General features: G+C 44.0%; 1 protein-coding gene across 11 annotated transcripts in view; it reads right to left on the reverse strand.

The window, feature by feature from the left end:
- Nucleotides 1–12,270, reverse strand: part of LOC140738485 (rabphilin-3A-like) — a 267,048-nt gene that overhangs the window by 115,935 nt on the left and 138,843 nt on the right. For all 11 annotated transcript variants that reach the window (XM_073065818.1, XM_073065822.1, XM_073065815.1 and 8 more), the window contains 2 exons: nt 3,228–3,371; nt 531–660 (listed from right to left, as the gene is read on the reverse strand). In XM_073065818.1, coding sequence (XP_072921919.1) covers nt 531–660; nt 3,228–3,371 — 274 coding nt within the window. The remainder of the gene's footprint in view (nt 1–530; nt 661–3,227; nt 3,372–12,270) is intronic.

Below are 12,270 nucleotides of genomic sequence, written 5' to 3' on the forward strand. Positions count from 1 at the left end.
TAGTAATGGATATTATCCTCAAAGCATTTCTGCTGCTTTGTCACTTCAGAAGCCAGAGTTGATTCTACTGCTTCACAAAATCCACCCCAGTACAAGTCATCCTCAATGTCTGCACTTCCTTTTAAAAGTGATGGGAAATTGGTCACCCAGATGATGTGAAGTGATGTTGATAAGACAATTTTTAAAGTTCTCATCTAGCGTACTAAAAGAGCAACTGAATTTGGCAGGAAGCCTATGATAAAGTAAACTTTATCCTGTTAAATTTAAAAGCAGTTAGTTTGGAAGTGGTACGTGCTGGCAAAATCCCTTCTGTAAAGAGCGTGCTTTACCCTCTAGCCACAACCAGCCGCAGGGGTGTGCAGCTTCTCAAAGGGGAATGTAGCAGGGGCATGGCTCCCTCAGTAATGATTTAGCAGATTAACGATGCATGAGTGTAGATGAATGCAAATGTTTTTGTTTGAAGTGCTGCTTCAAAAGCAATCAAATTCAAATTGCTGAGCTACCCCATATCCCGCAGGCACGTCCGTTACCTTTTTACAGTCCTCACACACCACAGAGTGAGATCCCAGCAGCCCAAGCTGTTCCCCGCACAGGATGCAGCGGGAAAGGCCATCCCCCAGAACATTCTTTCGCATGTTGTCCAAGCGATCCATGAGTCGCCTGAGGATGAAACAAAAATAAGAGAAAGTTAAATCAGATAGAGCAGCCCCAACCTTTTAAAGTCCTGCTGGATGGTTTGGGCCAATGTTTATCGGTAAATTAGAAAACCAAACTTTATTCGGGGAGTGGGGGCTGCAGGGTAATCACAGCCAGTAATACTTCAAGACCCTTCCTATTATCCTTTATAGGAAATTGCGCTTCCCCCAATTTAAGAGGTTTATTTCATGTCTATTCCTACTTTTTTCCGTAACCACTTTAAAATGAATGGAGTTACGGTCACTGGTTCCAAAATATTCCTAGCTGATATTCCCACAGTGGTGCTCTTCCCGTGTCAAAAAAATCCCCTGGGCATGCCTCAATGATGTTGATCCCAATCTGATTAAGGTGTAATCCATCCTACTTGTACAAATTCCACCTTCCCCAGAAATGGCTCCAGTGATCCCAAAACTTAAAGTCATCCCCTGACCCAACCTCAGTCAAACATTCATCTAATATCTCCCTCTACTCCCATGATTAATACATTTGTGGATGACATGAATATTACTTCTGATGTTCACAGGGAGGAGAGTAATTTTCAGTTACAGAACCTTATTGCTCAGTTGTTATCATGGGCAGTGCAATGGCAGATGGAATTTAATCCTGAAATGTGTGATGTGATGCTTTTTGAGGGAACTACTAAGGGTAGGATGGGTGGCGGGATGGAGATACGTCTCTACCAAAGAAGGTGTAAGGTGCTCCTTTCCTCTGCTAGCCTGGAGGTTACCCTTGGGCAGGAAGTAGCACCTGGTTAGCCCCCGATCGGGGTCATGTGAAGCCATGGGAGTAGGTGATGAATGGTTGTATAAGCAGCTGGTGCATATCACAAGTCCTAGTTATATGATCACTGATGCCAGGCAGACAATCTCTGAAGAGTATTGATAATGGCTAGAGTCACCCGTCTTGTAAAGACACTGCCCAGAAGAAGGCAATGGCAAACCACTTCTGTAGAAAAAATTGCCAAGACCAATTATAGTCATGGATAGAAAAAAGAACAAGAACAATAGGCAAAGACAGATGGAAGACCATAATCACCCTTGTTATATGACATGGCACATAATGATAATAATGATGAATAAGGTTATGAGAAACACAATGGATGGTAGGCCCCTGGACATACTAAGGAACAGAAAGATGTTGATGTGCATGTCCATTGGTCCATGAAAGCTACAGCACGTGTATATATGTTGGTTAAAATGTCATGAGTTACGTGACATCATGAGCATAATAGAAGATAAGACCAGGGAGATTCACAAAATGAATACTGTACATAGGGAGGTTATCGTACAATTAGATAAAACATTGGTTAGGCCACAGATGGAGTACTGTATGCATTTCTTGCAGCCACACTACAGGAAGCATGTGACTGCATGTAAAGGGCACAGGACAGTTTCACTAGTAAGTTGCCTGGGATGGGGCAATTCAGCTATGAGGAGAGATTAGATAGACTTGGCTTGTTTTCCTTGAAGGGAGTAGGCTGAAGAGGACATGATTCAGGCATGTAAAATTATAAGTAAGCATAAATAGAATGTATAATAGTGAGAAACTTTTCCCTGCAATAGAGTTGCCTACAACCAGACAGTGTAGGCTTAAAGCAAGAGGTAGGACGTTATGATGGGATTTCAAGAAGAATTTTTTCACCCGGGGCAGTTAAAATCTGGAACTCAATGCCCAAGCGGGTGATGGAGGCAGACACTCTCGTGTATTTGAAATACTAAGCACGAAAGGCTTCAGGCAACTGCTGGGAAATGGGAATGATATAGATCAGTACTTGATGGCAGGTACGGGTGTGGTGCGTCTGTGTTGTATAACTCTATGATTTATAACTTCTATTGTGTTTATTCCTAGTGGAAGTGTGAAGGGATTAAATGAATGAATAACTCTGGAATTTTACAATAAAACCCCAGAAACTGCAGTAATAATCTTGTACAGATACAATGTGCCACATTTTAATGATTGCATTACTAACTACTGTAAACTGAAGATATTTCGTTGGACGTGCGCCTTTGAGAGCAGCTTGCCATACAGTGACAATGTTGCTCCCTTCTTGAAGAACATTCCGAAATCCAACAAGGTCACTCAGCCCGAAGGGTTAACTGCAAATTCTCTGTGACAAGCTTGCTGTGTGTGTGTAACCTTATGGTATGAGGAAAGGCCATTCAGCCCCATAATGCTTTACAGTGCCAGAGATCTGAGTTCAATTCCTGCTGTTGTCTGTAAGGAGTTTGTACGTCCTTCCTGTGATCACATGGGTTTCCTCCAGGTGCTCTGGTTTCCACTCATATTCCAAAAGACACTCAGGTTAGTAGGTTAATTGGTCATATGGGTGTCACTGTGTGGTGTGAGCTTGTTGGACTGAAGGGGCCTGTTATCTCAAAATACCTCCATGTGTCAGTACCCAGTTTTGCTTGTTTAGGTGTCCATCACTATCAGGAATTGAATACAACATGCGGTGATGCACCGTCCAGCAACTTCTGTGCCACAACATCTGCTCCCTCCCAGCAGCTACCCCCACCATTGCCTGGACTCACCCGATTCGCTCTTGCTCCATCTCCTCCATCTTCTCTGCCCGGGCGATCACTCTGTTGATGATTTCCTTCTCCTCCTCGGTCAGCTCCTCATTCTTCCGCTGCTGCTCGGTTTTGTTAGTGTGCACCGACCAGCCGGCTCCCAGCCTGTCATAGGATTGCAGGCAAGGTTTAAAGGCACATGAACCAACTCACACTGAACGTCCCTAACTGCCAAAGTCAGGCCCACCAAACGAGCACTGGGTGAAGCTCATCACTCTCACTGCTGTGAAGTAGAGGCGATTCCTCCAAAAACAGCCCACTCACAACAGACAACTTATGCTCCACCTTTCTGAATGTTCTGACATCTCCAACGCTATGATTTCTTGGATATCAAATGCCATTCAGAATTTTACTCAGGTTCTACCTGTGTCCCCAGGCAGTGTTGACTCTTGAGTTTTCTCCAACAGAAAAGCTCATGGTTAACACAAACACAAAATGCTAGAGGAACTCAGTAGGTCAGGCAGCATCTATGGAAAGGGATAAACAGTCAACAATCAGGCTGAGACCCTTCCTCAGGCCTGGAACGGAAGGGAAAAGAAGCCAGAATAAGAAGGTGGCTAAATTTGACTCTAATTCCACATTAGCTCTTGACTGCCGTCTAATGGTAGTCGAGCAAGTTGATCAGTTCAAATTAATCAGAGAAGTTCAGTTTCCAACACATCGAGGAAGAATTAATAAATTTACAGGAATACACTGGTCTTATTCTTTCTTTTTACCTCTGTGTTTCTTTTATCAGTTAACTGGAAACTTAGTATTTCATAATTTCTTTATCTGAATGCATAATAATTTATGAAGCAACATCTTTATTAATATTTTATAGGAACATACACAACTGTTATGCAAACATTGCAAGATTCCCTACAATGACAACAGATAACTCTTCAACAATACCACCATTTTCACATCATTAGGAGCAGAGAAGGCTGGTGGGGAGGGGGCCATGATGAGGAGTGAGTGGGATTGGCCCTGGATTCTGAGAGTATTTGTAATAACATGCATAATTAGTGCTATTAATTCAAATTGCAAAGAAAGTATGGCAGCGCCTCTACTTCCTTAGGATCTGCAGAGATTTGGCATGACATTTAAAACTTTGATAAAGGTCTATAGATACGTAGTGGAGAGTATACTGACTGGCTGCATCCTTCGAATGGAAAACCCTACAAAAAGTAGTGGATTTACATCACAGATGTACATCACAGATAAGGCCCTCCCAATCACTGAGCCCCTGAGTGCAGTCACAGGAAAGCACCATCCTTCATCAGAGATCGCCACCGGCCAGGCCATGCTCTTTACTAGCTGCTACCATCAGGGAGAAGGTACAGGAGCCTCAGGACTCACACCACCAGGTTCAAGAACAGTTAATACCTCTCAAACATCAGGCTCTTGAATAAAAGGGGATAATTACACTCACTTGCCCAACCATTGAAATGTACCCACAATAATGATTTCACTTTAAGGACTCTGTGTTTCATTATCCCATGATCTTGTTACTTATTGTTTTTTATTTAAATCTGCATTTGCACAGTTTCATTGACTTCTGCACTCTGGTTGATCTTTCACTGAATGGGTTATAGTTACTATTCTTATTGAACGTGCCCACAAGAAAATGAACCTCAGGGTTGTATATGGTGATAGAAATGCACTTTGATAATAAAATTAACTTTCACCTTTCAGTCATCTGTATTGTGGATCCAACAATCTATCTGGCAAGTTGTGCAGTGGTGATGCACATTACAGTGTATGTTGCAATGTAATGGCATACAGAATTATTACTGGCTCAAGTGCCAGTAATATTACTGGCTCAATATGTAGTGTAGTGTCACTAGGTCTAAATCCTGGAATTCTCTCTCCTCAGAACTGTGGAAAATCTTCACTAGTGGTTCAAAGAGGGAACTCACTAACATCATGCAAGGAGTTTTAGGGTGGGAAATAAATGCTTGACATTATATGGGACATTGCAGTGCACTTGATAGGCTCTCCATCCAGAATCAGTATTACTATCAGTGACTTATATGACATGAAATTTGTCATTCTGTGGCAACAGTACATTGTAAAGACATAAAAGTTACTATAAATTACAAATAAATAAATAATGCAAAAAATGGAACAAGACACTACTTTACCAGCCAATCTATTTTACTCCTGTACACCTCCTTGTCACCATTTCATGCTTTACCAACAATAGTGATGTTTTCTGCAAACTTACAGATGCCATTTGAGGGGTGCACAGCCACACAGTTATGAAGCAAGAGAGACAGGAGCAGTGGGCTAAGCATTCATCCTTGACATGCGTCTGTGTTGATTGTCAGTGAGGAGATTTAATTTCCAATCCTCACTGACTATAGTCTCCTGAAGAGTAAGTTGAGGGTTTAGCTGGGAGATATTGGGGTCCAATTTTGCATCCACATCCACTCACTCACTCCGCCACCAAAGCAGAGTAGAGGTAGTCAGTACCATCTACTAGACACACTGCAGCAACTTGCCGAGACTCCTTAGACAGCACATTCTAAACTCAGAACCTCTACAAGGGCAGAACAAACACCCTGAAAGTTGCCCTCCAAGCCACTCGCCATCCTGATGTGGAACTATATCACTGCTCCTTCACCATTTCTGGGTCAAAATCCTGGCATTCTCTCCAGAACAGCACTGTGGCTGCAGCCACAGTTCAAGGCAGCAGCTCATCACCCCCTTCTCAAGAGCAACCAGGAACAGGCAATTAAACACTCACCCAACCTGCACAGCTCACATCCTTTCAACTAATCCACTGTCGACATAAGAGGTACTGCAGATGCTGGAAATCCAAAGCAACACACACAATGTGTTGGAGGAGCTCAGCAGCCAGGCAGCATCTATGGATGGGAATCATCAGAAGGGTCTCAGCCAGAAATGTTGACTGCTTGTTGCCATCCATCGATACTACCTGACCTGCTGAGCTCCTCCAGCACATTGTGGATAATTGATTGTATCCTTAGGAGAAGGCAGTTGAAAGGTTCATCTGACAGGGAATAGCTTGTTTCCCAGGGTGGAAAAGTCTAATTCCAGAGGCCCTGCATTGAAGATGGGAGGGGGTAGGTTCAAAGGGGAGATTTTACTCAGAGAGTGGTGGATGCCTGGTGTAGTGGTAGAGGCAAATGCACTAGAAGCTTTTAAGAGATGTTTGAATACAACATAATTATGAGGAAGATGGAGGGATATGGATATGGTGTAGGTAGGAAGGATTAGTTTTTGGGGTTTAAAAAAATTGCTTTCTAGCTGGTTCAGTACAAGGGCTTCTTCCTGTGCTGTACTGTTCTATGTTCTCTTTACTCTATTTCCTCAACATCCTAAAGATGTGCCATTGGGCAGGTTAGCTTGGCTACTGTAAAATTGCTCTTAAAGTGAGTGGGTGGTAGGAACATCAGGGGGTGCTAATGAGCAAGAGAAAGGGTGGTGGAATGGATTGATGAAATGCTCTAATGGCTGGTATAGCCTTGATAGGCCAACTGGCCTCCTACTCTGTCATAAGAAAATGTAAGAAATAGGAGAGAAAATACTTTTCTCCAGGAATAAATCTCCAAAATCATCCTATCTTCATTCCCAGGGAACTAGTTCAGTTCTTAGAGATGAGGTTCTGCATCCCGCCCAGGGACCCCTCAATACCCCCCAAAAGAGCACCCAGCATGGTGCTGTATCTCCACACCCCATTCACCAACCTGGGGTACCCAGTACACGACCTTGCCTATGGTACCTCGCACACTATGACCCAGTACACAGCAGAGAGGAGAGTCTCCATAGCCCTTTATTGGTCCAAACACCCAATACCCCTGCATGCTGAGGCCACATAGTATCTTCCCTTCCCAGAGCACAGAGAAACGCCCTGCTCTGTCTAGGGCACTAAGAACAAAGCCCCACATTTTCTCCTCCCCCGGGATATCCAGCACGACAATACTTAGTTCTACCCCTTGGGCAGCTATTATTTCCCTCCACTCTCCCAGTACCCTGTCTACCTAATGTGACCTGTGCACTGTGTGCAAAGCAGAAACAAACTGAACAAGGATAGAGATTGAACAAACTCTCGGTCACATTTTGGACGAGAGTAGGCAGCTTGAAACAGTTTTAAACAATTTCATTCCAAAGATGTGAGTGCCACTGTCAGCACTAGCTAATCGGGGAGGCAGTGGAGAAGTAGTTACAGCAGTTGTAACCAGTTACTGCTCATCTCCACAGCAACCCTGACTTCATCCTATCAGAGACATTCCCTTTATTCTCTCCACCACCACCACTCTCCCTGCAGCTTCACATTAATTAGTTTTCTCTATATCCCTGCTCTTGGGAAAATCAGACTTGAAAGATAACTTGGTTTGCTGCCTGACCTGCTGAATCTTTCCACTATTCTGTTTTTATTTTCAGATAATCAACTCATAATGTGAAACGGTACGTGTCCTTGCAACACACACACACAATGCTGGAGGAACTCAGCAGGCCAGGCAGCATCTATGGAGAAGTGTATAGTCGATGTTTTGGGCCGAGACCCTTCAGCAGGACTCTGGTCCTTGCCAAGGTTAGGATAAACAACCCACCGTCCAGCAGCTCTCTGGTAGGGAATTACACCGAATAACAAACTGCTGAGCAAGGAAATTGCTCTTTTACTCAGCTTTAAGTGTCTGTCTTATTCTGAGACATTGCCCCATAATTCTAACCTTCCCCAGGAACTCCCAACCCTTTTTAATGCCATGGAACCCTACCTTTAACTGAGGTGTCCATGGACTACAGTTTGGGAACCCCTGTTTCCCCCCCACCCAAGTCTTGAAAATGACTGCCAGCAGATTTTACGAAACTGTGCTTTGATGCTAGATCTACATTGTACCTCTGCGGAATGAGGTGTTCACTGTCATTATTGTTCAGCATTGTGCTGTGAACGGAGGGGTAGAGTGAGGGAAGTGTACGCAGTGAATTGCAAATTGAGTGAGAAGGGGGAGAGAGTGCCACAGAGAGGCAACGATGACAATGAGCAGAGAGAGGAGAAAGCTGACTGAATAAAAGGAGAATTAAGAGGTAAAAAGTGGGCAAAGAAAACAGTGTGGGTGGAAGAGGGAGAGTAAATGGTAAAAAGACAGAACGAGTTAACAATACACTAAACGAACGGGCACAAAACTATGCAGACTGCAACAAAAATAGAAAGTGATTGAGTCTGAGAGTGTCTGAAGTTGGCCGGACTAAGACAAATAAACAGTAAAGAGCAGACGTCCCATGCTTTCCTCTCATTAAATTTTCACCAGCATCAGCCGATATAAAAAGCAATCCAATCAGGAACGTGTGTTTGTGAAACGCTGCAGCAGCTCCCCAATGAACGTGCTGTTAAGCTCATCAGATGCAGTGCCGAGCGACGGGCCCACCCCTGTGTGTGTGGAGCCTTTGATCAGTATTTCGCTGCCGCAGCGCTACTGTGTTAAAGGAGCAGATTTGTGTGTGTGGGGGGGGGGGGGGGGGGGCATGCTGATCTCGCCATCTTCTTCACATATTACAACCTCATCAAGCCTCCGGCATACCAGTGCATGAATCACGCTGTGCCTTGTATTAAATGACTGATACCAACGATGCATAACAAATAATATCACCAAAAAGCTGAGGACACTGCAACAATATTTCATAAAGGGATGGGTTTTGGAGGTTAGCAACGTCTATGGGAAGGGCGGGTTGGGGGTAGAGGGTAGAGAATATTACAGCATGGAACCTTCTGCCCAGCGAACCCTGCAAACCTATCAGAGAAGCCAATGTTTTACACTAAGGAGACACAAGAGAATGCAGATGCTGGAATCTGGAACAACAAATAATCTGCTGGAGGAGCTCAGCAGGTCAGCTGTCTAGATGTAGGGTTCCTACCATTCACACCCCTCACGCCCAAGAAGCCTCTGAACTCCTCCAGCAATTTGTTGTTCCTTTCTAATCACTAATCTCACTTTATTCTCCTCGCATTCCCATCAACTCTCCTTCCCCAGAATTAATTACTCACTCATTCATTCACTCAGGGCAATAGACAGGGGCCAGGTCAGCCTCGCTTCTCCTCAGGGGGTCTTTAACCAACTGCTTCACACCCTCCCTCAACTCCCTCTGAATATGCACCCACTCACTACCCACCAGCCTGTGGCACGCATCACTGACATCAGTCGCTGTTTGCCAGTTCTCCCTTTGCACTGCCTTCTCTGCAGCACCAGGAGGCTATTGAACTATGGGAGGCATCACAAGCAACCACTGATAGCATCAGGGATCAGCAGAGATCAGTGGGGAGTCAGGGTTCTGGCTGGCTTCAAGTCACTTGCCATCGACTGGGCTCTGGGTGGTGGTGGTGAGAGATCTGACACAGGCTGTTAAGGAGCTGAGTAAAGTAGGTGACGCATCTGAGCGAGAATGTGAGAGGCCAGGGGGTGTGAGGGATCTGTGGTAGGAACTTGAACAGATTGTGAGACAAATGAGGGAGAAAGTGTACAGGGTCTGTGAAGTGGACTGATGAAATAAGGTTTTAATGTGGGGTTGTTGTCCTCTGGATACACCATTGTTCATTAACATTTCAGTTATAAAGGTAACACACAAACTGCATTGACAGGTTATGAGACAATAAATTTGCTGTGATGCTAATCAACAAACAGTGATGCTTCCCCACTGACTGTTGGCAATTCATGAGCCATCCTTGGCTGTGGTTAAAAAACCTTGCATCTGTCATGCTGGAAAGGTGTGTGTGTGTGTGTGTGTGTGTGTGTGTGTGTGTGTGTGTGTGTGTGTGTGTGTGTGTGTGTGTGTGTGTGTGTGTGTGTGTGTGTGTGTGTGTGTGTGTGTGTGTGTGTGTGTGTGTGTGTGTGTGTGTGTGTGTGTGTGTGTGTGTGTGTGTGTGTGTGAGAGAGAGAGAGAGAGAGAGAAGATGGACAGGGTTTTTGGTGGAATGAAGGTTTCGATGGAAAGAGAAAATTATTAAGGCAGAAATCCTGGAAAATAGATCCTGGAGAGTTTGTGTAATATACACTTCTAAAAAAATGTCTGGAAAAGAGTAAGTACCAGCAGATGCCTCCGTGCTAAAGCCCAACCCGGTGACCCATTTAAGCAGGAAAACACTTCTTACATTGTGTAAAGATAACCTGTTCGATCAAATCCAATTGCAATTGCTACCGTTGACTCTCTGAAGACGAGAGATCTGCCCTGAGCCCAGTATACTGATGCAATTACAATGAAGGCAGCCCAGTGGCTATATTTCATTAGGAGATTTGAATGTTAACAAAAACACTTGCAAATTTCTATACATGTACCTCATAGAGCATTCAGACTGAGTGTATCACCATTTGGTATGCAGGCGCCAATGCAAAGGATCAAAAGAAGCTTCAGAGGGTTGTAATCTCAGCCAGCCCCACCACAGGCACAAGCCTCCCCCACCATAGAGGACATATTCAATGGTTGTGCCATTAGAAGGTGGCATCCATCAATAAGGACCCTCACCATCCAGGACATGTACTCTTCCTATTGATACCATCAAGGAGGAGTTACAGGAAACTGAAGACACACACTCAATGTCTTAGGAACAGCCTCTACTGCTTCACCATTAGATTTCTGAAGGGTCTATGAACTCATGAAGATTACCTTCCTTTTTTTGCTCTCTCTTTGCACTACTTAATTTATTTTCTGTATTTCTTTTTGTAACTTATAGTAATTCTTTTATGCATTACACCGTACAGCTCCCTCAAATTTCATGACATATGTCATTAGAAACAAGCCTGATTCTGATATGTGTATTGGCACCTGGGACTCACTGGGTGTCCTGACTGTCTCGAGTCAGAAAGTGATGAAATATGGTCCCTCTCTAGAGAGGTAAACATAAAATCTAGAGACGAAATACTCTCGTGCGAGAGTGTTGTCCTCTTTCAGGAGTCAATGTATGGATGAGATGGTAAACAGCCCAGAGTCACTACCTGCCCTCCAGTCATTATTATTTAAAGAGCAGGGTAGTCATAACCAGTGTCGTGGTTAGCATGATGCTATTACAGCTTGCATCACTAGAATTCAGAGTTCCTTTCCAGTACCCTCTGTAAGGACTGTCTGTGCGTCCTCCCCATGGGTTTCCCTGGGTCCTCTGGTTTCCTCCCACAGTCCGAAGATGTACTGGATAGGTTAACTGGTCATTGTAAGTAGCCCTGTGATTAGATTACGGTGAAATCGGGGTTGTTGAGGGTTGCTGGGTGGTGCGGCTCGAAGGGCTGGAATGTTTATTCCGTGCTGTATCTCTAAATAAAATGAAATAAACGAACGTAACTGCCAGGGACAGCTTCCCTGCTCTTTAAGTTGTGATGTTTACTGCTAAACATCATGATTAAAATTGATTATTCTGTTGCTGTTGGTGAGAGCTTCCTGTGCATACATTGACTGCTGCATTTCCCACATTAAGGCAGTGACCACACTTGCAAAGTATTCATTGGCAGTAGAGTGCCTTGGGATATCTTGATGAGAGGTGTTACCTTTTTGCAATTACAGTGAAATAAATCATCCTATTGATTCATAATTAGGCTTCACCTTACCCTGTATTTTTGCAATCAACCTTTGGGATGTGCAAAGAAATGACATGAATATCTGGTTCAAGTCACAAGGGGGTACTATTGTTACATCCACAGGTTACACTATCTTGCAAGAGGATGTGGGGCAGCGTGAGTTGCCTCACTCAAGATGCTTCAGCACGGCTGGCTATGATTGATAACACTGAACTGGAAAAGGTTTCTACAGCAGAACCGAAGTGAATTCTAATTATTCGTTCCTCACAAAAGACCAATGAATTTCACAGCTTATGATTCTACAAGTTTGGAATCTAAATTCCTTCCCACTGACTTCTCATTCTGTTTTGCTCTTTAATGCCTGGATTTTTGATTTGCTTCTGTTTTCTTCTATTTTCTCCATGGACTTAAGGGCAGTTGGAAGGACAATGAGTGGAAAGTCTCTGTGAAAATTTCTTTAGCTGTTGGATCAATAGCCACAAACCTCAAGTCTCCAG

Source organism: Hemitrygon akajei, chromosome 14 (assembly GCF_048418815.1).
Source record: "Hemitrygon akajei chromosome 14, sHemAka1.3, whole genome shotgun sequence".
Lineage (NCBI taxonomy): Eukaryota > Metazoa > Chordata > Chondrichthyes > Myliobatiformes > Dasyatidae > Hemitrygon > Hemitrygon akajei.